General features: G+C 52.0%; 2 protein-coding genes across 3 annotated transcripts in view; both read right to left on the bottom strand.

Moving 5' to 3' along the window:
* Positions 1-979, bottom strand: part of DEF6 (DEF6 guanine nucleotide exchange factor) — a 34,263-nt gene extending 33,284 nt beyond the window's left edge. Inside the window, exon 1 of the mRNA XM_049765303.1 lies at positions 869-979. Within this exon, the coding sequence (XP_049621260.1) occupies positions 869-964 (96 nt within the window). The 5' untranslated portion in view covers positions 965-979. The remainder of the gene's footprint in view (positions 1-868) is intronic.
* A 1,832-nt stretch (positions 980-2,811) lies between these two features.
* ZNF76 (zinc finger protein 76) overlaps positions 2,812-26,723 on the bottom strand; it is a 28,757-nt gene continuing 4,845 nt past the window's right edge. The window contains exons 2-14 of one of the 2 annotated variants that reach the window (XM_049765254.1): positions 14,946-15,114; positions 13,242-13,322; positions 13,045-13,122; positions 10,159-10,358; positions 8,052-8,168; positions 7,834-7,909; positions 7,312-7,437; positions 7,053-7,232; positions 6,244-6,477; positions 6,003-6,166; positions 4,824-4,988; positions 4,010-4,123; positions 2,812-3,575 (exon numbers count right to left, since the gene is read on the bottom strand). In XM_049765254.1, the coding sequence (XP_049621211.1) occupies positions 3,471-3,575; positions 4,010-4,123; positions 4,824-4,988; positions 6,003-6,166; positions 6,244-6,477; positions 7,053-7,232; positions 7,312-7,437; positions 7,834-7,909; positions 8,052-8,168; positions 10,159-10,358; positions 13,045-13,122; positions 13,242-13,322; positions 14,946-15,018 (1,713 nt within the window). In that variant the 5' untranslated portion in view covers positions 15,019-15,114 and the 3' untranslated portion in view covers positions 2,812-3,470. The remainder of the gene's footprint in view (positions 3,576-4,009; positions 4,124-4,823; positions 4,989-6,002; positions 6,167-6,243; positions 6,478-7,052; positions 7,233-7,311; positions 7,438-7,833; positions 7,910-8,051; positions 8,169-10,158; positions 10,359-13,044; positions 13,123-13,241; positions 13,323-14,945; positions 15,115-26,723) is intronic. The other variant, XM_049765255.1, reaches the window with a different exon arrangement.

Below are 26,723 nucleotides of genomic sequence, written 5' to 3'. Positions count from 1 at the left end.
TCCTGTGGGCTGTCGCCCATCCAGCCCCTCAACTCTCAGCCTCTCCAGCCATCTGTGGGTTTCTGCCCTGTCCTGCCTGAGAGGTCACCAGACTGCTTCCTTCCGAATATCTGGGGAGCGAACCTCTGAAACAAGTCTTTTCCCTTCTACACTTGCTAAGGGGAATGGAGGCAGCCCTCAGGGACAGATCAGAGATGGTGACGGTGAAGACTCACTCACTCTGGCCAGGGAAAGCTCTTCCGGCCCAAGTGGGGGGCTTGTTCCTGGGCTCAGTGTCTGGCCCCACATGTGGCATGAAGCCTGAGGATGAGTTGTATGTGTGTGTGTGTGTGTGTGTGTGTGTGTGTGTGTGTGTCTGAAACGTGTGTTGCGTGTTGATGAGTTGGAGCAGCAGAATAAGGTCTCAATCCCCCAGGAGGCAAGATCTGGGGGAAGCTGGCGGACCTGCCTGGTCTAGGGCTGGAGAAATTTGGTGTGGGGTGGGGGTGGGGGTCCCAGTCCAGGAGGAAGTGGATGACAAGCACCGACTAACTGTCTCCCTAAGGGAGGAGGATGCATGTTTGGGCTCGTCTGAGCACCGTCAGCTCATCACAGCAAGGCTGGCAGACAGCCTGGCCCCGGGCCCGCAGAATCCACCCCACCTTCAACCCTCCAGACTCTGGGGGGGTCAGCACAGCACACCGGGGCCAGGGCTCTGCATTCCCCTCATTGGGACCCAAAGGGCAGTGGGCAGCGGCTATCCCTCCCTTCTCAGGACCGGGTGCCCTGGTCAGTCCCCAGCCCGGGCCTGTGGCACGACTGGCGGGTTGGCACGGGTTCCGGGCCTCCCTGACGGCTGCCCTTGGCCAGCCCCTCGCGTGCTCCTCACCTTGAGCTGCGACTTGGAGACCTTCCCGCTCTTCTCCACGTCCAGCGCGGTGAAGGCGTACCAGATGGACTTGAGCAGCTCCTTGCGCAGGGCCATGGCTGAGCACCCGCCCGGCTGGGGGCGGCTCTGACACCGAGATCCGGTTTCAGGAAATGCAAACGGCTGCAGAGGGGCCCAGGCACGGAGCACGAGCTCCACCTGCCTGCTCAGGCCGAGCCGCATGTCCCTGGCCCGGCCACTCCTGCAGGGGGACCGAGAAGGGGACCTTGGGCCCGGTGGGCTTGTGCAAGCACCACGAGGGTTGCTGAACTGGGAGGGAGAGCCGGGGGTCCCGTCTCCATCTCAGGGTGACCAGCCCTGGAAAGTGCCAAGAAAAGGGCCCCTCGGCCAGGCTCAGGAATGTTGGGGACCGGCTGGGAAGGAGAGGGGGCGCGGAGAAAGCGGCTCTTTGACAGCCACAAGGCTGCTTGCTGTAGCCGTGGGTGGGAGACAAAGGTCCCAATACAGAGGCAGGGCGCCTGTCCGGGTCATTTGGGCCACTCGGCTGCCCTGTCCCTCTGGGCCTTTTGGCTAAGACCAAGTTGTGTCAGTTCAAAAAACGGGGCCACATGGCAGCGATCACCCATCACCCAGAACTAAGGGTGGGTGGCTTCTGGGACCTGCTGTCCGGAGTGCTGGTGGCAGGAGGCTTGGTTTCGGTTTTTGGGTCACATCTGGTGGTGCTCACTGGATGCTCAGGGATTGCTCCTGGCTCTGCATGCAGGGGTCATTCCTGGTTGTGCTCTTTCGGGGAACCATCTGGGATGCCCGGGATCAAACCCAGGTTGGCCACATGCAAGGCAAATGCCCAGTGATATCACTCAGGTGCCTCTCAGAGTGCTAGGTGAGAGTCAGACAGGCCCCAGCCTGGTAGATGGATGAAGCAGACTCAAGAGCATGAGGTTCCCTCTCCTGAGAGGATGCAATGCTGGGGCCAGAGGGCAGGGCTCCTTCCCCAGGAGGCGGAATGGGGTCAGAGTACCCAGGCAGGCTAGCACCCACAGAGTCCTAGTGTGCTAGCTTCCTCCCATCTCCCCGTGGTCTACAGAGCCTGTGATGAAATCCAGCCAGAGGGCACCCCAGGTTGGGTACTAGAGACAGGATGTTCATACTAATTTCTAGAGACCTTCAGGCCCCTCACATGGCCCCCACTACTTCCACCCAATTTGGAGCTCCAGCAGCTTGAAGCAGTCTAGGAGTAGAGGGTGTGGGGTGATTGTAGCCATACAGCTGAAAGGTGGAGAACCACATGGTTTGCATGTAGGAAGTCCATGTTCCATCCCTGGCACCACATGATCCCCTAAACCAGTGATGGCTAACCTTTTTGAGCCCGAGTGCCCGAACTGCCGCACAATGCCCGGTCTTCCCAATGGCCAGTCGGGCCCTGTTGCCAGGAGAGCTGCAAAGCAGACACTGGCACGCTCACCTTCCGCTGTGCCGCATATCTTAATTGCAGACCCCTTCCCGCTTGTCAGCGGCAAGACCTTTGTGTGCCATGGCTGGCACGTGTGCTATAGGTTTGCCATCAAGGCCCTAAACACTGCAGGGAATTAACCCTGAGCACTGCACTAGAAGCAAGCCCGAGTGGATCTCTCTAAAGACAGCAATCTATCAACGGTACCTTTAGAGGCCTAAAGACTCCATGTGACTCTAGAAGCAGTGCCCGTCCCAGCCCCACCCCGGTCCTGAGTGCCCATTTTGAAGCCCACCTCCAGCTGTGGGCAGGAAGCTGCCAAGATCTCCTCGAGGCTCAGTTCATAGTCACTCCCTTTCACCAGCATGACGCCCAGACTGGGGACATCGAGTGCCGGGCACCCCGAGTTGAGACCACGGTGCCCTTCCTGCCACCAAGGCACACGTTGGGAGGAACGAAGGGAGGAAAGGAGGGAGGGAGGGACCCAGTGGAAACTTGAAACTTTTTATTAAATACTCATTCACCCGTTTGCCATCACCGTCCAAAGCAGGAAAAAAATTTATCAAAATGAGATTTAAAAAAAATGTAAACCCAATCCCCAGTATGTACAAGGCCGCTCTCTGCCTCTCTCCGCCGGAGAGGCTATGGGGATGCTGAAGAGGAGGGAAGCGGGGGGGCTGGGCACTTTCTCTCCAGCCGCAGACCCCTGAGCGATGCTGATTGCGATTGGGGGAGCCCCCGTGCCAGGGCCCAGGCGTCTCCACTGGCCTCTGGCAGGTGCTTATTGCTGGGAGGGGAGTCAGTTGGCCGGCCAGGAGAGCTGCCTGCCTCTCCCCAACGGGCAGTGACTAGCGCGAGTGCACGGCCAGTCCCCATGCAGACCCACTGCCACCTGAGCAGCGGAGTGGACAGGAGATGCGAGGGGTTGCATGAATGGGAGGGGGTGCCGGTGCTGCCCCATCCAGTCTGTCCTCCGGAGCACCCCTGATTCCAGCTTTCAGCCCTCCGCCGGGGCAGGGCTGCCGTTCCTGAGGGGGCAGCCAGGCTGTTTTCCTTCCGTTCCTGGCCCCGGAGACACGCGTGGCCACTTTTCGGAAGTGGCCAGGGCCTGGCCCTGTCTTGGACGTAGTTCGGGCCCCAGCCCTGGGCTCAGCAGGCACTCTCCGACTCGGCAGCCTCCAAGGTGACGGCCCCGTGCCGCATGGCTGCCGTGGCCACGCTGATGGCTTCCTCTAAAGTCTGCTGCTCCTCTAGCTGTGGGGGGACACAGTCAGCATCTCTCCCAACTCCCACAGCTCGCCCCCACGCACACACTGCTGCTTTATAGCGTTCCCCCAAAAGGCCGTTGCAAAACAAGCCAACAAGAATCCTACTGGGGAGGCACGCCAGCAACCACAATGGTAGTGCAGGCTCAGAGCGAGCCCTGGTCCCAGGAGGACCTCAGCCATGCTGTTCCCTTAGTCTCCCCACTTGCCAAAGGAAGAACTGGAGACGCAGAGAGACACAGCACAGGCGGCCACTGTTGGCCTGCAGGCTGCAGGAAGCAGTGTGAACAGTGGGTAGCGGCAGAAAGGGCTTTGTGTTCTCAAGGGGCCACATGCCCGGCTTTGCAGAATCCCCACAGAAGCCCTGGCTTCTCTGGGTTTCTCTGGGCGGGGAGAGTTGGGATCCCCAGAATCTCCACCCACCTGCACAGCGATGTGAGTCCCATTGGCTGTGGCCAGCAGCGCCACCTGCTGATGGTGAAGGGATGCAATGCCCGCGTCCTCAGCTACCATGGCCCTGGAGGTAATGATTGTGACCTGTAACAGAGAAGAACCCATTGCAACCCACGGGGTAATGGGGTGTTGCCAGTCCTCCCATGCCCTGCTGCCCCAATCAAATCCTGCCAAGCTAGATGGCGAAGAAAGACCCAAAAGGAATGGATTGAATCACTCTGGGGGTTTCAGGGTGGGACGAGGTGATATGGATTTTCTAACTTACAGCCCACATTAATGTAGGACTTAATTAATGTAGGACTGAACTTCCATAGGCCGCAGAGATAATTTCTTCCATCTCTAGCAAGAAAATGAGCTTCTGGGCAGCGATTGCCAGGGGCAGAGCATAGCAGTTAAAAAGAAAAAGCACCTCTGGGGCCAGAGCAATAGCATAGAACATATAATAGCAATAGAGTAGGGCATTTGCCTTCCATGTGGCCAACGTGGGTTCAACCCCTGGCATGCCATAGGGTTTCCTGAGCCTGCCAGGAGTGATTTCTGAGAGCAAAGTCAGGAGTAAGCCTTGAGCATTGCCCGGGTGGCGCAAAAACTAAAATAAATAAATAAAAAAAAATTAGAAAGTGCCACTCTTTAGAAAGGAATTTTGAGATGTGTGCTGGGGAAGACCCTTTCTTGGTGGTAGGGTCTTGGCGCTTTTAAGGACTGGCCCCTTGGAACCCTGCATCTGAAGACCACTCCCAGAGGAAACACAAGAAGAAACCCCAAGCAAACCGCCTAGTCATACGGGCTGCGTCTGGGTGCCATCGGCGCTGACCATGGTGACAGTATGTGTGCCGGCTGCAGCCAGGCCGTCCTCGTGGCTGGGGATGGTGAGGGTGGTGCTGCCGTGCTGGGCCACCACACTGATGGCATTGCCTAGGGCCTGCAGGTCTTCCGGGGACAGGCTGACCTGCCAGCGGGAAGGGTGATGAGTGGGGAGCTCCCCAAAGTGTATTGCTTTGTTTTGTTTTGTTTAAGGGCCACACCCAATGATGTCCAGGGGTTGTTCCCAGATTTGTACTCAGGAATTACTCTAGGAGGTGTTTGGGGAGCAGATGAAATGCTGAGGATTGAGCTCAGGCTGGCTGCATGAAAGGCCAGTGCCCTACATGCTGTGCTATCGATCTGGTCCCATGCCCCTGAGTGTAGGCTTCCCAGGTGCACATGGCTGCTCTGTCGCCCTGAGTACTTGGAAGGACATCGCACATCACAAGGACAAGGGGTCAGCACACAGGAGCTCAGGAGGCCCGGGGTTGCAGCAAGCAGCCTCTATCCACCTGCACTCTCCTCGGGGCACTGTCCCAAGGGTCTCCCCCCACCTACTGTCAGCACCAGAGAAATTACTGACAAAGGGGATGTGATGAGCTCAGTGTTACAGAAACCCTGGGGTCTGAATCAGTGTTAGGAACCACAGCTGCCTACACTGTGCTGTGGCCCTGATGCCAACAGGCCCTTCTGGATACTCAAAATGTTTGACATCAACAATCGGAGGTTGGAAACTGCCACCTGTGGCCCATGGGGGACCAAGGGCCTTGCTGGGGTCACTGGCACCCTCGGCCTCAGTTCTGACATCTGTCAGTTAAAAAGAAAAACTGTTGGGTGTTGGGGCTGGAGTGATAGCTCAGCGGATAGGGCGCTTGTCTTGCATGTGGCCAACCCAGTTCGATCCCTGGCATCCCTTAGTGTCTGCAGAGCTCTGCCAGGAGTGATTTCTGAGTGCAGAGTCAGGAGTATCCATAAGCATTGCTAAATGTGCACCTAAAAGTCCCCCTCCCCTCCAAAAAAAAAAAAAAAAAAAAAAAAACAAACCCCGAGAGAAAGACAACATGTGTGAAGGTTGTGAAAGGGGCTGGTCGGGAGAATGTCAGACTTTGGGGGTCCCCATGAGGCGAGTGAGGGTGCTTGGCAACCCCCTGCCCCGTACCTGCTGGGCGCCGTCCTGAGTGATGAGAGCCACCTGAGGGGCACCATCCCCCTCGGTCACCATGGCCACCTGAGTTGGGATGTCATCTCCCTCTTCTTTGACCTCCGAGAGGTAAGCAATGCGGGGCTGCTTGGGCGGTGGGGCGCCCTCCTCGACTGCAGTGGCTGTGGGGGGAGGTTGTTCCAGCTCGATGACTGCCTCCCTCCATCCCTCCCGGCCTCCCCTGCCCGCCCCTGCTCACCTCCCAGCGGCTGCTGCTCGTACAGGGCCTGCTCACTCTCCTCCGTGGTCTCCAGCTCGCCGTGGGCGCTGCGCTGGTGCATGGCCAGCGTGGAGGTCTGCCGGTAGGTCTTGCCGCAGGTGCTGCAGGTGTAGGGCTTGCAGTGGGTGTGCACCACGTGGTGCTTGTACAGGCTGGAGTACTCGGTGAAGCGCTTTCCGCAGCCCGGCACGGTGCACACGTAGGGCTTCTCCCCTGCGTGCGGACACTGGGCTGTGAGGGGCACTAACGGCCGGTGGTCGCGTGCAGAGTGGGTGTATGTGTGGGTGATGGCTTGCGACACATGGGTGTGGCCCTGCGTGAAGCCCAGCGCCCGATGGAACCAAGGACAGGCCTGGCTAAGGAGAGCGAGGGGAGTGAGGCGGCGAGTTGTGACCTGCAGAGGTCAGTAAGTGGCACCTCGGGAACTAGGGGAGACCGAGGGGCAGAAACCCATGGAGAGGCAGGACACATGGGTGTCTTTGAGGACAGCTGTGAGGATGGGAGGGGACCCTCCAGACTCCTCTGCCCTGATGTGCCTGAGCTTGGTTCCTGCTGGGCGCTCAGCAAAAGGGGGCACCCCTTTCAAGTGGGTGGAGAGAGGGGCAGTGAGCAACTGAGGCAAGGCCCAGGTAGGGGGAAGGGGCAGGCAACCCTGTCACACGCATGAAGGAGTTGCGTGCTGCATGTGAAGTTGCTGGCTAAGGAGGGGGGTAGAGGCCCCCGAGATGACTCTGGGGAAGGCTTTGGGGGGCCGCAGGGGGGTGGTCCTTGCATGCCAGCGGGCCCACCTGTGTGGATGCGCACGTGATTCTTGTAGTTGGTGGCGCTGGTGAAGCCGCGGCCGCAGTGCGGCTCGGGGCAGGTGTAGGGCCGCTCGCCCGTGTGGGTGCGCACATGTACCTTGCGGATGTTGGAGGTGGTGAAGGAGCGGCCGCAGCCCTCGAAGGGGCACCGGAACGGGCGTTCACCTGAGGGGACAGGGGTGTAGCTGGTGCAGAGGGGCTGGCGGGGAGCAGGTGGCGTGGGGGGAGGATGCCGGGGCCTCACCGGTGTGGGTCCGGACGTGCTTCTGCAGGTCTCCCGAGGTCTTGAAGGCCTTGCTGCACAGCTCCTCCGGGCACTTGTACGGCTTCTCGCCGGTGTGTGTGCGCACGTGGCTCTTGAGCCCGTAGCCTGTCCGTGTTGGGGGGTGGAGGGTTGGAGGCAGCACTCGGGGGAACTCACTTCACTTCCTCCCTCCCATCTACCTGACCCGGAGCCCCCATGGGCACAAAGACCTGAGTCTGTTCGGGTCTCTCTGCTCAGGCAGGTCCAGGGAAACCCCTGGGGACAGCGAAGAGTGAGAAGGAATTGATGGCGTGGAGGGACCCGAGGCCAGTACGGAAGACCCGCACGCCTGAATGGCGCTCAGGGTCAGGGCTTCCTTCCCACCAGGCCTCTGCCGGCCGAGCACCATGCCCCATGCCCCATCTTCTGTCTCAGCTGCCCCCCGAGAGCGCTTCGCACACATGAGCTGCAGGAAGGCGGTGGCCTGGCTCCCTGGGGCCTCAGTCCGCCAGCGGGAGTTACCTGTGGCGAAGGCCTTTCCGCAGCTGGGGAAGTCGCACCTGTACGGCCGGTCCCCCGTGTGAGCGCGCTCGTGGACCTGGGGGACAAGCGGCCGCCGCCACCATGTCAGAGCGGCCTTCGGGGGGCACTCCGTATCTCGACTCCCCCCTACCTAGGGTGGGGCTCGGTGCCCACCGCAGCCAGACGCAGGACTCTGGAGAGAGCTGACACCCATATACCTTCAGGTGATGCGCCGTGGTGTAGAGGCGACCACAGCCCTTGTAGCCGCAGCGAAATGCTCGGTCCCCGACCTGTTGTGCTTTGCCATTCGTGGGGGATTGGCTGTCCTGCAGGACCTGAGAGAAAAACCTTGGGGTTGCAGTGGGGCATTCTGCCAGTGAGGGGGGGAGGAATAGAGCCCAACAGGGTCACACTGCAGGGTGGCAGACACAGCTGGGACCCCAAAGCAGGGCTCTGTTCATCCTCCTGAGCACAGGCCCTGGATACCGTGTCCCCTTCTAGGGGGGGAGCTGTCTAGTTGGGCTTGTTGCCTCCTGGTTTCTCTGCAGCCTACCTCGGGTGAGGCACTCAGACCCACCCAGGTACCCCATCACAGCCTTTCCACCATCTCTCACTGTCTTTGGCACCAGCTGTTACACCTGCAGTAGTGTGTGCCCTGCACACTATCTTTTTCTTTATTTTGTTTTTGGGTCACACCAGCGGCGCTCAGGGGTTACTCCTGGCACTGCGCTCAGAAATCACTCCTGGCCATCTCAGGGACCATATGGGATGCCGGGAATCGAACTGGGGTCCGTCCTGTGTTGGCTCTCTAATCTGTTTCTGGGACAATGTGCCCCCAGAGACAAAAGTTCAGAAGTCTGGGGTAAGCGAAGAACAAAAGTGTGAGGCACAGGCCAGGGAGGGAGCTGACAGACTTTCAGGCCTTGGCACTGAGTGGTCCCTTGATCTCTGCCAGCTGTGCCTCCACTGCACCCCTCAGCAGAGAAAGATCAGGCTCCCCTGGCAAGGTCTGTCTGGTCTGCTCCAGTTAGAGGTGAAGGAGCAGCAAAGTTTCCTGAACACAGGAATCACTGGGCCCACCCAGTTAGGTGTTCAGACCTATATCCCTGGTGCCCCAGTTCTTGAGGGACTGAGGGAATCAAGACACAGAAGAAGGGCCAGAGGCCTCATGACAGGTCCCAGCTCCGAGCCTCAATGGAGGGAGCTAAGCCTGCGAACTGGGGAGCCCACGGTCAAATGAGGAAGAGATAGCACAGGGTTCAGACCCAGGTGTCCTGCAGCAGTCTGAGTTTCAAATCTGGGTCCTAATATTTAAGGTGGTGGCGGGTTGGAGCAGGAGTGAGGGTACAAAGACCAAAGCAGCCTGCAGTCAGGTTTATGCTAAAGTGGTAGGGAAGGTGCTTGCCTTACATACCACCAAACCCAGTTTGGTCCCTCATCACCCACCAGCTGCTTCTGTGCCCAGGAAACTTTGCTGCTCCTTCACATCTAACTGGAGCAGAGAAGACAGATCTTGCCAGGGGAGCCTGATCTTTATTTGCTGAGGGGTACAAGTGGAGGCACAACTGGCAGTGATCGGGGACCACTCAGTGCCAAGGCCCGAACCCGTCAGCTCCCTTCCTGGCCTGTGCCTCTCATACTTTTGTTCCCCGCTTACCACACATGGTACCTGAGCACTGCCAGGAGTAAGCCCTGCATAAGTGTAGCCTTGAGCACTGCTAGGTATGGTACCAAAAGATAAACAAAACAAGAAAAAGGCCACTCTTCAGTCTGGATAAAGTCAGTGCTTTAAGAAGTCAATGCTCTTGGGTGCAGCCTGAGGGACCCCAGCAGGAGTGAGAGAAGCAAACAAGCAGGCCTCAGCTTCTCAGAGGGAAGCTCAGGTCTCAGGACAGGGAGAGGCTAGAGGAATACTCTGAGCTTAGGACAGGCTCTAGGGAAAAGCTGGGTGACAGCCATGAGGGCAGAGGGCAGCTCTCTGCAGCAGTGCTACTGCCGGTCCTCCTGTTTAGGAATCCCAGCTGCTCTGCTGTCTTCTCCACTTGTCTGTGCCCACTGAGGTGACTTCCCAAACTGCAGAGCCAGGCACGCAGCAGAAATAAACAGAGACCATCTGATCTCAGTGGACTGAAAAACAGGTCAGAGTCACTGGCAAGGGTTTTCTCAAAGCCCACCGTAAGAACAAGCACAGAGCAGCATTTCGGTAGTTCGGGAGGCGGCCAGGACCCCCTCCCGCGGTGGCCAAAGCTTAGGCCAGGATCAGCCCAGGTCTGTCCGGGCCCTTGGGGTGGGGGGCATAGTTTTAGCAGAGCCTGGCACCCTCACCTTGCTGGCATACTGCTCCAGGGCCACCACGGTGTCTGCAGTAAAGCCTTCTTCATCCTCTGTGGCCAGTTCCTCCAGGCCCACCTCCGTCTGCACGGCCAGGATGGCACTGTCAGCTGGCACAGCCACGGGGTGGTGGATGTAGGCGGTAGAGCCATCTTCCAGCTGGACAGCTTCCAGGGTGCTGGGGTCAAAGCCCTCTACAGGGTTCATGGGTAAGTTTGGATGCTGCCACAGGGCAGGTGAGTCCCCTGTCCTGGAGAATCCCCAGAGCTGACACCAGCCCTCCATTCTATCCTGACTGTGCAGCATTAGGAGGGGGATCAGGGCCCAACACTCCAACACCAAACTCTTTAGTTTTTTATTTTTGGGCCATACCTGGTGACTCTCAGGGGTTACTCCTGGCTATGTGCTCAGAAATTGCTCCTGGCGGGGCTGGAGAGATAGCATGGAGGTAAGGCGTTTGCCTTTCATGCAGGAGGTCATCGGTTCGAATCCTGGCGCCCCATACGGTCCCCCGTGCCTGCCAGGAGCAATTTCTGAGCCTGGAGTCAGGAATAACCCCTGAGCACTGCCGAGTGTGACCCAAAAACCACACACACACACACAAAAAAGAAATTGCTCCTGGCTTGGAGGACCATATGGGATGCCGGATTAAACCCAGGTCCATCTTAGATCAGCCTCGTGCAAGGCAAACACCCTACTGCTGTGCTAGCACTCTGTCCACCTCCCACACCCAGACCAAACTCTTTAGCAGCATCAATATTCCAAATGAGAGGCTGACAGATAAGGAGGTAAGGCACTGGCTTTGCCTGCAGCTGATTCAACAGTGAACCCCTGGTACCATATATGAACCCCGGAAGCACAGAGCCAGTAAACCCTGTGCAGAGCCAGGTATGGCCTGAAACAACAAAATAGACAATAAAAAACAAACAAACAAGCAAACAAACAAAAAAACTAACAGGGGCCAGAGCAATAGCACAGTGAATAGGCTGACTGGGTTTGATCCGATATGGTACCCCAAGCCTGCCAAGAGTACCGCTAGGTGTGGCCCCAATACAAATCAAAACAAAACAAAAATCCAACTACACTAGAAACACTTCCCAAGTAGGATGAAAACCCTCCTGCCGACACTCCGGAACTCTGTGAGTCCTCGACCCACTATGGCCTCCTCGTTCTTCTCCTGTCATCCCCAGAACCGAACATGCTGCTCTCCTTTCCCGCTTCCTCCTCACTTTAGGCTCTCTCTCCTGTTGTTGCTTCTTTTTTTTTTTTTTTTATTGTTTTTTGTTTTTTGTTTTTGGGCCACACCCGGTGATGCTCAAGGGTTACTCCTGGCTGTCTGCTCAGAAATAGCTCCTGGCAGGCACAGGGGACCATATGGGACACCGGGATTCGAACCAACCACCTTTGGTCCTGAATTGGCTGCTTGCAAGGCAAACACCACTGTGCTATCTCTCCAGGCCCCTGTTGTTGCTTCTAACTGACACACTTAATGTTTTCCTCCCTGCCACCGGGGTGAGTCCCTGAGCTAAGCCCCCTTCACCTCCGGCTCCCAGCTTGAGTCACTGCCTAGGAGAAGCCTGCCCGGAACCTGACTGCAAGTGACTCAGTGAGAGATGGGACAGATGATTCCTTTCATGCCTGCTGGTGCCTGAGCCTGTGGGAGCCACTGAGCATGTATGCCGAGGCCGTGTCTCATGCACTCCAACACTGAGCACAGGGAGACCCGGGCTGCAGGTTTTCCAAAAAAATACTTCATTGGAAGCAAACAACTTTCTCACTTAAATGTCACTAACTGGAGCCAGAGAGATAGCATGCATGGAGGTAGGGCATTTGCTTTGCTTGCAGAAGGATGGTGGTTCAAATCCCGGCATCCCACATGGTCCCCTGTGCCTGCCAGGAGTGATTTCTGAGCATAGAGCCAGGAGTAATCCCCAAGTGCTGCCGGGTGTGATCCATAAAAAACAAACAAAACAAAAAATGTCACTAACTCGAGCTTAGAGCCACAGTACAGCTTGTCTTGCAAGCATAACAACCTGGGTTCTATCCCTAGTACCCCATAGGGTGCCCTGAGCCCCCCAGCAGTGATCCCAGAGCAGGAGTAAGTCCTGAGTATTGTTGGGAATGTTCCCAAAACAAAACCAAATAGGGCTGGCATGATCATATAGCAGGTAGGGCATGCGCCTTGCATATGGTTGACCTGAGTTTGATCCCTGGCATCCTATAGGTTCCCCAGAGTACCGCCAAGAATCCTGAGCACAGAGCCAGGAGTAACTCCTAACGCCACTAGGTGTGGCCCCAAAACAAAACAACCTAAAACCTTCACAAAACCAGATAATCAAAATGTTAGTAACTCTTTACTCCTGATTTGAAGTGATATGCTTAGTCGGTTCTTTTTCTGTTACTCCAGGCTCTACGCTCAGAAATTGCTCCTGGCAGGTTCAGGGGACCATATGGAATGCTGAGAGTCAAACCACCATTCTTCTGCATGCAAGGCAAACGCCTTACCTCCATGCTATCTCTCCAGCCCACTTAGCTGGTTCTGACTTTAAGTCCCCAAACTCTGGACTTGCAGGGGCTGGAGCGATAGTGGACAGGGCATTTGCCTTGCATGTGACCGAACTGGGTTCGATTTCCGGCATCTCACATGGTCTCCAGGGTCTCTGAGGAGTGATTTCTGAGCACAGAGCCAGGAGTAACCCTAGTGCTGTTAGATGTGGAAAAACAAAACAAAACAATCATGAAAGACTCTGGGTTTGAAAAACTGCCTTCAAGGTTCCTGCTGATCTGTCCCAGGGAAAGAGAGCATGGCTGAGACTAGCGGGGAGTTTCTTGTGCATACCCCAGCTCCTAGGTATGATCCCTGTGCCGCGCAGAACCCACCTTTGGGGGTGCGGTGTATGTAGGCCATGCTGCCATCTTCCAGCTGTACTGGCTGCCCATCCTCGAAGGAAAGAGCTTCTGCAATGAGAGCCACGTCCACCTTTCTCTCCAGCATGATGCCAGGACCCAGGGGGCAGGGTGGATGGAGAGGCCCCAGCCGCCCTCCCACGAGGAGAGAATGTCTCAGGCGCCCTCACCTTTCTGCACAGTCACTTGGTGGATGTATGCAGTCGTCCCGTCCTCAAGCTGGATAACTTGGCCTTCAAGCAGCTTCTCTCCTGTGGGTTGGAAACCGAGAGATGGGGGGTAGGGAGGTGTTGGTGGAGGTGCAGCCCATGTGTCTGAGCAATGGGGACAGTCTTCTTGTCTCCTCACTGCTGTCTCGGAGAAACTGATGACAAGACACCATGCATGAGAAGCCCTAGAGTCCCCCACAAATTTCCTTCCTGCCACTTCAAACAGCTTTACTCACTGACCCACAATCTTGGGTTCAGAGGGGATTTCCAACCCAGAAGGGGAGACTGGCCTAATGGCAAATGGAAGGAAGGAAGGAAGGAAGGAAGGAAGGAAGGAAGGAAGGAAGGAAGGAAGGAAGGAAGGAAGGAAGGAAGGAAGGAAGGAAGGAAGGAAGGAAGGAAGGAAGGAAGGCAGGCTAAAGAAATGGTGCCATTGGTAGGATGTTTGCCTTGTAAGCAGCCCACTAGGGTTCCATCCCTGACACCCCAAATAGTTCCCTAGCTCTGCCAGGAGTAATCCTTGAGCACAGAGCCAAGAGTAAGCCCTGAGTACTGCCAGATACGTTCCAAAAACTAAAAGAAAAAGAAGAGGAAATGGGTACTAAAATATAAAAATGAGTTGTTAGTTGGTTGTTTTCAATTAGGATTTTGAGATTCTCATGTGAAGAAGCCCAGTCATACTGGTTCAGCTCCCCCTGCAGTGTTTCTACCTTTGGGGAACCCATACACACCAACTCCTCACTGAGTTGAGTCTTGCTGAGCTCTACATTTCATTGCTGGTGACCCTGGTGTGAACTCAAATGTAGAATCTATGCTTGGGGGCCTCCCTCTGGAACTAGAGGTAGATCTTGTACATGTAAATGCTCAGTAGGTAGTTGCTCCTTTTCTGTTTGTTTTTATTGGGAGGCCACACCCGGTGGAGTACAGTGGTTACTCTTGGCTCTGCACTCAGAAATCGGCTCTGGCTGGCAGGCTCAGAGGACCATATGGGATGCTGGGAATCAAACCCGGGTCTGTTCTGAGTTGGCTGCATTCAAGCAAACACCCTACTGCTTTGCTATTGCTCCAGCCCTTAGTTGTGCTTTTTTGGTGGTTGTTGTTGTTTTTGTTACTGTTTTGGGGTCACATCCAACAACGCCCAGAGGTTACTTCAAGCTCTGTTATCAGGGATCACTTCTGGTGGTGCTTGAGGAACGTTAGAGGATGCCAGGAAGTGAACCTGCATATCCAAAGAAGGGTCCTGCATGTCCAAGGCAAGCACCCTACCTACTGTACTTAGTAGACAGTTTAAGTGACAAAAAATTACTTAAAATGGTTCTTTTAGAGGTCTGGCACATATATTACTAAGCCTCATGAGGGTCAACCTTGAATTACGATGATCTACTTCTAGAGAATCTACTTGCTGAGATTCAAGAGCAGTGAAGTACTGAGACCCTGGGCAGGGGACAGCTGGACAGCTTGACATCCTAACCATCACATTCATTCTTCCCAAAAATACAGCAACTACCGACAAGATGGAAGACACTCGGCCTATGGCCCGTTTTGACTCCTAGTGCTGAGCCCAGATGAGGTTCTCCCCAGGCCTCCTTCCTCACTAGGCTCATCCAAGACTACTTGGCGGAGAGAACTGCAGAGAGGGGATGGGACCCATGGCCACAGACTCACCTTTGACGGCTTGCTGGATGTAGGCCATCGTCCCATCGCTGAGGGTTACCGGCTGCAGCCCCAAGCTCTCCATGGCCCACTGTTACCCACGCACTCAGACATGAAGCTGGCTTCTGGCCAGCACCAGGAGCCACGGCTGAGGTCAGAGACGTCCTTCTGGGTCACAGATCTAAGAAGATGGACAAAGTCACGTAAGTGTTCACAGCATCTTTCCACAGCAGGGACACAGGGACAGAGCAAATAAAGCATGTCAAGTGGGAAGAGACGGGGCAGAATGTGGCTCTGTAGTGGCGTGGCCACTGGCCTTGCAGGTGAGGCTCTAGGTTTGATCTCTGGCACTGCCAAAACCAAAGGAAAAAAGAAGACGAATCCTCCCAAGCTGAGAACTTGTTGAGTTTGATCATAAGGATTCAAAACAGATTATGTTGATGGGGCTGGAGAGATAGCATGGAGGTAGGGCATTTGCCTTACATCCAGAAGGACAGTGGTTTGAATCCTGGCATCCCATATGGTCCCTTGTGCCTGCCAGAGGGAATGACAGGCACCTATTCCTGTAGCAAGTTGAGTGCTGAAGTCTGTCTGGCTGGCCCCAGATCTCTACTGTGTGGGATCTGACACATTTCATCTTCCTTCTGTTGGCCCACTGTGACATGCAGACAGCACTCTAAATACTTAAATATTGATTGTCAAATGGTTCCATCTAACCCACTGTAGCTTCAACTCATTCTTTCTTGGCCTCATGACAACAGAAATGCCAGCAGCAGAGTTCCTCAAAACAACAACTCTCTTGGGGCCAGAGAGATAACACAGTGATGGGGCATTTGCCTTGCACACGGCCAACCCAGAATGGATGGTAGTTTGAATTCCAGAATCCCATATGGTTCCCCGAGCTTGCCAGGGGCGATTTCTGAGTGCAGAGTCAGGAATAACCCCTGAGCACCGCTGAGTATAACCCAAAAACAAACTAACAAAAACTCCTTAGCCTCAAAGAAAACTGTGTGTGTGTGTGTGTGTGTGTGTGTGTGTGTGTGCCTCAAAGAAAACTGTGTGTGTGTGGTAATAGCATAGTAGGTAGGGCATTTGCTTTGCATGCAGCCCACCCGAGTTCAATCCTTAGCATTCCATATGGTCCCAAGCCTGCTAAAACAAAAAATTCTGGGGCCGGGATGATAGTATAGTGGATAGGGTATTTGCCTTGCAAGCAACCAACCAACCCAGGTTCACCATCCCTTGTGGTCCCTCAAGCACCACCAGGAGTAATTCCTGAGTACAGAGCCAGACAGGTTGCTTACAGGCCACACAGCCCAGATGGGTCCCTGGAGCATCTCCAGTAGTGATCCCTGAGAGCAGAGCCAGGAGTTGGCCCTGAGCACTGCCCTCCCCCCCCCCACACACACACAAAGGAAAAATAAGTCAGGGCAAAAGAAAGGCCAAAAATGAACTCTGACAACTCTTTCAGGACTAGCAACAGACCTGACCCTCGGGTTCCTGCATACAGCGTATGCCGAGTGCTCTCCCTTCTAGACAGCCTGTCTCAGGACTCCGTATGAGGCAAGACAGGATTAAACTGCCTCTCAAAGCAGGCAGTGAAGGGCGGAGAAAGACAGGGCGGTAAGCAGCAGCCACAGTCTGTGCTTCTCTATGGAAGCCATCAAATTGAATCCACATCCAAATCAGATCCACATCCAAACTGGTTTTCCTTGATGGGGACAAACTCCAGAGTCTGTCTTCTGCCAACCAGTACCTAACACTTTGGCTATTTGGAACAAGGGCCCAAAATATAAATAATGTATAAATAATAATGTATAAATAAGAAGAGGGAAGGGATTTGCTTGGGGGGAAAAAGGGCTATTCTACTTTGACTGGAAAGAATACATGTCAGTTAATTTTATTTTATTTTCCTTTTTTTTGTTTTTTGTTTTTGGGCCACACCTGGCAGCACTCAGGGGTTACTCCCAGCTCTGCACTCAGAAATTACTCCTGGTAGGCTTGGGCGGACCAGGTGACATGCCAGGAATCGAACCCAGATCGCCGAGTACAAGGCAAATGCCTATCCTAATTTTCACTCAGAATGTGAACACAGAGGCAGCAGGCTAAGAGAAGAAGGCTGAGAGAATAAAGGAACAACCAAATGAGACCCAGATTTGAAAGAACTGTAGCAAAATGACTCCATATTTGTTGTCATACAATAAAGGCCTAGTGAAACCGGCTACTTCTGTGAGTTTCCAAATGCTAAAGAGCAAGCAGGGGTTGGCGGAATGATAGCACAGAGGTAGAGCATTTGCCTTGCAGGCCGCAGACATGGGATGGGCATGGGATGGACCCGGGCTCAATCCCCAGCATCCCCCAGCCTGCCAGGAGCAATTTTTGAGCACAGAGCCAGAGTGTAGCCAGGTGTGGCCCAAATTCAAAAATAGGGGCTGGAGAGAGAACACAGCGGTAAGTAGGGCATTTGCCTTGAACGCAGCCAAACGGTGGTTCAAATTCCAGCATCCCATAAGGTCCCCTGAGCCTGCCAGGGGTAATTTCTGAGTACAGAGCCAGGAGTAACCCCTGAGTGTCGCCAGGTGTGACCCTAAAACCAAAAACCAAACAAAAAAAATCAAAAACAAAAAATAGAATGCAGGAAATTCCCAACAGAAACCTGCATTTGCATTAATGCCATAAAAATTTAGAATGTGGGGCCGGGAAGGTGGCGCTAGAGGTAAGGTGTCTGCCTTGCAAGCGCTAGCCAAGGAAGGACCTCGGTTGGATCCCCCGGTGTCCCATATGGTCCCCCCAAGCCAGGGACGATTTCTGAGCGCATAGCCAGGAGTAACCCCTGAGCGTCAAACGGGTTGGCCCAAAAACAAAAAAAAAAAAAAAATTTAGAATGTAGCTACACATCTCTTTGCAAAAGGCACAGGGATGTGAAAACTCCGAGTGACATTTTAGTCTGGTTCCTATATTGCAGCTACAGTGTTTTTCTACTTGAATTAGTCTCAGAAGAGGGAGTAATTAGGCAAAGTGGATTATTTTCCATTCCAAAGGGACTGAAAATGTAGACTCTGGGCCCGGAGGGATAGCACAGCAGCGTTTGCCTTGCAAGCAGCCGATCCAGGACCCAAGGTGGTTGGTTCAAATCCCGGTGTCTCATATGGTCCCCTGTGCCTGCCAGGAGCTATTTCTGAGCAGACAGCCAGGAGTAACCCCTGAGCACTGCTGGGTGTGGCCCAAAAACCAAAAAAAAAAAAAAAAAAAAAAGTAGACTCTGTTACTGTTACTGGGGAAAGGAATTCATTTAACCTAAAACAATTTGTTAATCTGATTTTCAGTCATATATATTTTTTTGGTAAATTTTCATACTATAAACATCCAGAAGAGCAACTATGGCTGAGTTTCAAACCAATCTTTAGTCCATGAAAGGAGCTGTGGTTTTTGTTTGGAGGCCACACCCTGAGATGCTCAGGGGACCATCTGGAATGACAGGGTTCAAACCTGGGTCAGTTGTGTGCAACGGAGGTCCTACTTGTTATACTAAGGCTATAGTCTATAGTCCCAGAAGTCTAGTTCTGCAAGGGTTATTCCATACACCAAAGTCAACTGATACAGGCAGGACAAAGTTACATGTTAATTGTATTTGTAATTCAGCCTGGAGTACTCTTGGGTTGAGAGGGGCATTGGAAATGGAAATATTTCAGGGGCTAGAGATACAGTACAGGCAGCTGACCCAGGATTAATCCCTGTCATCCCATATGATCCCTGAACACCACCAGAAATAGTTCTTGAGTGCAGAGCTAGAAGTAACTCCTAAAAATTATTGTATGTATTGGGCCGGAGTGATAGCACAGTGACTGGGCATTTGCCTTGCACACAGCCAACCCAGGAATTGGTTCAATTCCTAGCATCCCATATAGTCCCCCAAGCCTTCCAGAAGCAATTTCTGAGTGCAGAACCAGGACTAACCCCTGAGCACTGCCATGTGTGACCCAAACCCCCCAAAAAATTTACTGAATGTGTCCCCCATAAAATGAAGTATTTCATCAGAATCTAGTTATTATATGTAGAGTAGTCACAAATTATATTAGTTATTTTTTTGTTTTTTGTTTTGGTTTTTGGGTCACACCCGACAGTACTTAGGAGTTACTCCTCGCTCTATGCTCGGAAATCGCTCCTGGCAGGCTCGGGGGACCATATGGGATGCTGGGATTCGAGCCACCCTCCTTCTGCATGCAAGGCAAACACCCTACCTCTATGCTATCTCTCTGTCCCCTACAGTAGTTATTTTAAAGCACTGTATTAATAAAAACTACTTCTGGGACAAATAAAAAGATTATATATTTTTCATCAGTTAATCCAAACAAAAACTATAACATTTAGAAATAAAGGGAAGTTTTGAAGTTTTTCCCATTTGTGGGGAAGGGGACAAGGATTAGTTTCCATCCAGAACAGGGTCAGGGGGACACAGGAACCACGCCTGATGTTATTCAGCGATGTGGCCACAGGCATCAATACTAACTTCTGGACGCATGGCACTGCCTGGGCCCAATAGTGCTCAGAAACCTCCAGGCTGATGCCCAGCAGTGCTCATGGGACCATGTATAAGCTATTGAACATGGGTCTTTGGAGTCAATGCCCTTGACCCATGCCATGAGCACTACTGGGTAGGCACCAAAACAAATCAAGAACCACAAAGACAGAGTTTTACAGAACAGTGTTAAGATACTAAGTGATGGGAGCCTGGAGCGAGTAAAGGGTTTTGCCTTGCACATGGTCAACCCAGGTTCAATCCCTGGCTTCGATATATTCCTCTGAGCCAGCAGGAGTGATTACTGACTGCAGAACCAGAAGTAACCCCTCAACAACCCTGAGTGTGGCCCCAAAATAAAAAAACAAAGGGGCTGGAGAAATAGCACAGTGGTAGGTTGTTTTCCTTGCACACAGCCAATCCAGGACTGATGGTGATTCAAATCCCAGCATCCCATATGGTCCCCCATGCCTGCCAGGAGCAATTTCTGAATGCAGAGCCAGGAGTAACCCCTGAGTGCCACCAGGTGTGACCCAAAAACCAATAAAAGAACCAAAAAGACAGATGGATCTTATTTTACAGTAGGTTAAAAGGTATGCAGGCAGTCACCAACTGTGATCCCTGACACCACATGTGGCCCTCTGAACCCACCAGAAATGATCCCCAAGTACTGCCAAGTGTAGGCCAAACACTCAAGAAAAAGGAGAAAGAAAAGACAGAAGATTCAAAGTTTATCCAGTTTCAACTTAAGTTCAACCAATTTCCAGTTAAGAAACCCTAACTTCCAAGTGAGAAGAGGGCAGAAGAGCTGGAAGGAGATGTGCTAAAAGGAGACACGTTTTTTTTTTTTTTTTTTTTTTTTTTGGTTTTTGGGTCACACCAGGCAGTGCTCAGGGGTTATTCCTGGCTCCAGGCTCAGAAATTGCTCCTGGCAGGCACGGGGGACCATATGGGACGCCGGGATTCGAACCGATGACCTCCTGCATGAAAGGCAAACGCTTTACCTCCATGCTATCTCTCCGGCCCCTGTTTTTGTTTTTTTTTTTTTAAAGGAAGACAGAAAAATATTCCTGAAGTCAAATGCCACAAGCCTTTGTGTGAGACAGCTCCCCAGTGAACAAGACCCCGTGTGCATCTTCCTGAGTGCTCCTTCGGTCTCTCCATTTTCCAGTCCCGGCTGTACCACCTCCCTTCAGGCACAGAAAGACATCACTGTCCCATTAGATCCTGCCTGGCTAGGGACAGGGGCAGAGGACTTCCCTCTTCACAGAGCCCCTGGAGATTTTCTTCCTTTCTTCTTTCATGACCACCATAGGCCCTATACTTGGCTTTGTATCCCCCGTAAGGTGCAATATTCATCCAACAGGGCTGTGTTGTGCGTTGTGCGTCTTGTAGAAAAGTGCCCTGGTGGGTATCCTGCATTGATTTCCAGTTCATCTGAACACAAAACATAGTCCCAGGGCTCCTGGGAAGCATCTTCTACTGTTGGTGGAGCACACAGAATTACAAGGTGCGTGGAGCATACACCCTTGGTGATACCAAGGTGATACAAGTATACATACAGTCGGGCCCAGCAATTTCATGACTAGCCTATGGAGAGAGGCACCGGTGTGAGAAAATGGCATTGGCCAAGGTTATTTGTGGCTTCCCTGCCTGCGATGACAGCAAAAAATTAGAGCATTGCAAATGCTGGGTCATTCAGAACTTCCATACAATGGAGAGATAAATAAGTGAGGAGATGCTTTACATATTAACATGGAAAGATCCTCAAAATATATTAAATAAAAAAACAAGGCACAGACTAAGGTCTCCTGGGTGTTACCAGTGGCATAAAGAATCTGGGAAAGATGGTTGACTAGTCAGAAGAAAAACAAAAGAAAAAAATAAGGTTTGTCGGAAGGTCCGGCTCAAGGTATGAAGCTCATCACAAAGAGTGGTGAGTGCAGTTAGAGAAATAACAACGCTGAGAACTATCATAACAATGTCATCGAGTGAAGGATGTAGAAAGCCTGTCTCGAATATAGGCAGGGGATGGGGGAGGGAGGAGGTGGAGGCATTGGTGGTGGGAAGATTGCACTGGTGAAGGGGGGGGGGTGTGTTCTTTTTATGACTGAAACCTAACTACAATCATGTGTGTAGTCATGGTGTTTAAATAAAAATATTATTAAAAAAAATAATAATAGCATAGCAGTGGGGCGTTTGCCTTGCAAGCAGCCAACTCAGGACAAACAGTGGTTCAAATCCTGGCATCCCATATGGTCCCCTGTGCCTACCAGGAACGATTTCTGAGCACAGAGCCAGGAGTAACCAAGTGCCGCTAGGTGCAAACCCCCCCCCAAAAAAAAAACAAAAAACAGAAACACACACACACACACACCACAAAAGGGTTTTGGGCCGAAGAGAGAGCACAGTGGTAGGGCGTTTGCCTTGCACACAGCTGACTCAGGACAGACCTGGGTTTGGTCCCAGTCATCCCATATGGTCCCCCAAGCCTGCCAGGAGCAATTTCTGAATGCAGAGCCAGGAGTAACTAACCCCTGAGCATCGCTGGGTGTGGCCCAAAAACCAAACAAAAAAAGGGCTTGGGGGCCAATGTGTTTATTAAATAGGTAAGGAGCTTGCTTTGCATGCAGCCTACCTGGATTCAATCCCTGGCATCCCATATGGTCCCTTGAGCCTGCCAGGAGTGATTCCTGAGTGCAGAGCCAGAAGTAACCACTGAGCGCCGCCAGATATAGCCACAAAACTAAATAAATTAAAATAAATAAGGACTTGGAGTGCAACACCTCCAAATTTTAGTAGTGTCAACCCAGTAGGATCAGAGCAAATCTGACAGAAATTTACATAGAAAACAACCCAGCTTAGTGAACCTGAACAACAGAACAACTTAAGTTGGGGCTGGAGTGATAGCAGAACAGCAGGGCATTTGCCTTGCATGTGGCTGACCTGGTCAGACCCAGGTTCAATCCCCGGCATCCCATATGGTCCCCCTGAGCCTGCCAGGAGTGATTTCTGAACGCAGAACCAGGAGTAACCTCTGAGTGGCACTGGGTATGGTCCCAAAACAAACAAACAAACAAAAAACAGAACAACTTAATTTGTATTAAGGCTCAATTAGTACCAACTAGCCCAGTGTATCTTCAATGACTTTAGTAACACCACTGAGAAATATAACAATTATCCCAAATTGACTTTTATATTAATCTAAATTTTGATAATTCCACTTGCCTTTGTTTTGTAAAACAATATGAAGTAAATTTGTGTCTGCAAGGGAATAGACACAGTGGGCATTCTATTTATTTATTTATTTTTGGTTTTTGGGTCACACCGGGCTGCGCTCAAGGGTTCTCCTGGCTCTATGCTCAGAAATCGCTCCTGGCAGGCTCAGGGGACCATACGAGATGTCAGAATTCGAACCACCGATCTTCTGCACGCATGTTCCATGCTATCTCTCTGGCCCTACAGTGGGCATTTCTAACAAAAGTTAAGCAGAATGGCCTGAAGCTGTAGTACAGTAGATAGGACATTTGCTTTATGGACAATGAACTGAGGCTCAATCCCCAGCAGCCTCTTTGGTCTCCAGAGCCCCACCAGGAGTGATCCCTGAGCACAGAATAGGAGGAAGCACTGAGCATCACTAGGAATGGCCTCCAAACAAAACAGAGCTTAAAAGTTAAGCAAAGGGTACCAGTATGAAGTTCAACAAGTCCAGTCTGGGCTTCTTGGAGGTGAATGACTGGGTCGGCAGAGTCTGGGTTTAACCATGAGGCACTGAAGCACTCTGCCTGCCTTCTGGCCGGAGGCTTGACACTCATGATCAAACTCGACAGTGCCCTGACTTCAAACTGCATGTGCAGGACCCACACTGCTGTCAGCAATACAAAGGTCACCGCAGGACCCACACTCGCCATTTCTCTACCTGCCTGAGGAGTGTTGGGGCAAGAGGCACATGGGAAACTGTAAGAAGCTTAAGGCCACTAAAGGCAATGGCTTCAGTGGCACTTGAGGTCATTTCTTGGTGGGTTTTTCTTTCACTCACTCACCAGAACAGAATAAATGTCTCTATTCCATTAAGTGAAATAAATGTCTTCATTCTGCTAGCTGCAAGGTCAGCCTGTACCAACTCTGTGGGCAACTGTCAATGGGACGGCTCTCTCCCACTCTATAATTTAACGTCAACAACCAAATGACAAACCACAGTGCATGGACGGAGCGGTAGGGCACTACTCAACTGCTCTGTGTCTGCCTGGATCTTGACTTCTGGCAGAGCAGGAAATAAGTAACACACTCTTTTTTCCTGTTCTTCTGATTAGAATTTAAGTTTCCAGAGAATACACATCCTTGGCGTAATCCTCATCACCTAACAGAGAATATATACCCGAGGACCGAAGAACTGTTAGGCCACAGAGCTAACAGGGCTTCCAGCTCGTGTTTGAATCCTAAATCAGTCCCGTTTACTATGAATTGGGCCTAAATGAAATCCTGGAGATCCGATTTGAAGACCTCCATTGACTAGAGAAAGTAGGAGCTTTCTAGGCTAAGCAGGAACAAGAGGGTGGCAATGGAGTCACCTTACTCCTGTTCCACCACCCTTTTCCCTTACTTTTTCCTCCTTTGCCTCATCTCTCTCTAGAACTGGACCAAGAACAAGCCTTAAGGGGTTGGAGAGATAGCTCAGCTGTAGGGCATTTGCCTTGCATGCAGCCAACTCAGGATGAATAATGGTTCGATTCCCTGCATCCCATATTGTCCCCCGAGCCTGCCAGGCCAGCTGTGACCCAAAAACAAAAAACACGAAACTTTACCACCGACACCAGTGCTTCCAAAATGCTCTGAGGTACCCAGATAATCTATTTCTACCCTGAGCACTTTCACCCCTTTTCCAGTCACTCATTCCTAGTCTTAAAGAGGGGTCAGGCAAGGCTGGAGCTATCAGGCTTGGTGCAGGAGGCCCATCTTCTACCCTTGGCACTGCTGAGAGTAAGCAGTGTTATCTAGCACACGAAATCCCAGAGGGCAGACGCATCAGAATCCCAAAGGGGCACACAGGTCCCTCCTGGGCCCTTCCATTCCCAGGACAGTGGACGGCTCCTAGCTGGACAGATTCGTGCGTCCACCTGCACACTTCACATGGCCCATCCATGAGCCTCCCAGACCCGGGTGTGTTCCCAAGTTAACTCCCTAGCTTCTTCTCAAGAGCCACCTTGCTCGAGGCACACTGAGGGAGCCAGCCTCACTTTCTCTATTTTGTTCACTTGCCACGGCAAGTCCATTAGCAAAACTGCTGACTTGTCCGTGAATCCAACCACTTCTTCCTCCACTTCGGCTTTACACTGGCTTCTGGCCACCAACTCCTCTTGCCTGGGCATACAGTGGCCTCCCCATCAGTTTCCTCCCTTGCCCTGGTAGTTTCTTCTCAATCACCCCACCTGCCTTCCTAGGGTGCTTTGATGGCTCCCATCTCACTTAAAATTCACAATAGTTTGTTTGTTTGTTTTGGGGTGCTCAGGTTTTACTCCTGGTTCTGTGCTAAGGAATTATTTCTGATGGGTTAGTATTGGTGTGTGTGTGTGTGTGTGTGTATACAACATATGGAAGTCTGGGGATTGAATCCCAGTTGGTAGCATGCATGGTAAATGCTCTGCCTGCTGTGCTATTGCTCAGGTCCCAATAAAGTCTTTGAGACTCAACCTGGTGTTAGAGAAAATAAGTCGGGTAAGATGCTCACCCTCCTTATAATCTGGCACCCCGTAAAGTCCCCCAAATTCTCACCAGGGGTGATCCCCTAGTGCATAGATAGGAGTGAGCCCTGAGCACCAAGGTGTGATATCCCCCACCCAAGACTCAACATGATCTATCCCCCATCTACCTCCACTGCCATACTTCCTGCTGTCTCCCCTCTTCCCAACAACAGGAGCACTGACTGAGGTATTCATGTTTCTCAAACACACCACACACATTCTTGTCTCGGGGCCTGCTGCTAGTTGTTTCCTCTGATGGGAATACCCTTCCCCCAGATCCATGCTCTGCTCACCTCTAAACTTCTTTCAGACTCTTAGCTCAAACGTTACTTTTTCATAACAATGTCCTGGAGAGTTCCAAATAGTAATAATAATAACAACAACAACATCAACAACAATAATAAGTAGTAGTAATGATAGCAGTAATAGAAGGGAGTACCAGAAGTGCTGAGGATCAAACCCAGGTCGCTTGCATGCAAGGGAGGCACTTAACCACTGAGACTACATCCCAGGTCTGGAGGGCTTGATTTATTTTTTATTTTTGGTTTCTAGGTCACACCTGACTCTGCCCAGGACTTACTCCTGGCTCTGCACTTTTGGCAGGCTCAGGGACCTATAGAGTTGCTAGATACTGATCCTGGGTGAGTCATGTGCAAGTCAAGTGCCCTATCCACTGTCCTATTTCTCCAGCCCCAAAACTACTTCAATTTTTTGTTTGTGTTTTGATCCACACCTGGCGGTATTTAGAGTTTACTCCTGGCTCTACACTCAAGGGCCTTATGAGGTATAAGGGATCGAACTCAGTTTGGCTGCGTGCATGGCAAATGCTCTAACAACCATTGTTTAATCTCTCTGGCCCGTACTTCAATTTTCAAAAGGTCAAACACCATGACTTCCAGAACTCACCTCTCTTCTTGGTTTCATTCTCAGTATATACTTTACTTACTGGCTTATTTCATGTTCTTCCCATATCCAAGCCTACTAGATGAGCTTGTTAAGTCCTAGAACTTTGTTTTATTCACTGCTTTACCCCAGATACTAGAAAAAAACCTATTACAAAAATTCGCCAAACATTTGTGGAATGAATGAGAAAAACCAATGAACATTTATACCTTCATGATCTTCTAGAAACCTGAGGGTATTAAGGCAAAAGGGAAAGAGACCTTAGAGCTAGCTCTCGCTCTCATGATCTCTTTCTCTCTCCCTTCCCAACCAACCCCCACCCCCCATCTTCTCTTTAACGCTAGGCACTGCTCCAGGGCTAGGAAGCAGTAAACTGACGCACTGGGTGTCTATGGCAGGACATTCCCAATTCTTTTCCACCCAAGTAGTGCAAGTTGCCAATTATTGCATTTAGCTTCGGTATATCTGAGGAAAGAGGCCAGCAATCAACTGAAATGAAATATAGTTTATGTAGGAGCTGGAAAGATAGCTCAATGGGCTTTGTGCATGGTTTGCTTGTGGGGATTTGGGTCCGGTCCCTGGCAGTGCATGGTTGCCCAAATACCACCAGGAATGACTCCCAAACAC

This window comes from Suncus etruscus, chromosome 18 (assembly GCF_024139225.1).
Source record: "Suncus etruscus isolate mSunEtr1 chromosome 18, mSunEtr1.pri.cur, whole genome shotgun sequence".
Taxonomy (NCBI): Eukaryota; Metazoa; Chordata; class Mammalia; order Eulipotyphla; family Soricidae; genus Suncus; species Suncus etruscus.
This window is presented reverse-complemented; position numbering and strand designations above follow the sequence as displayed.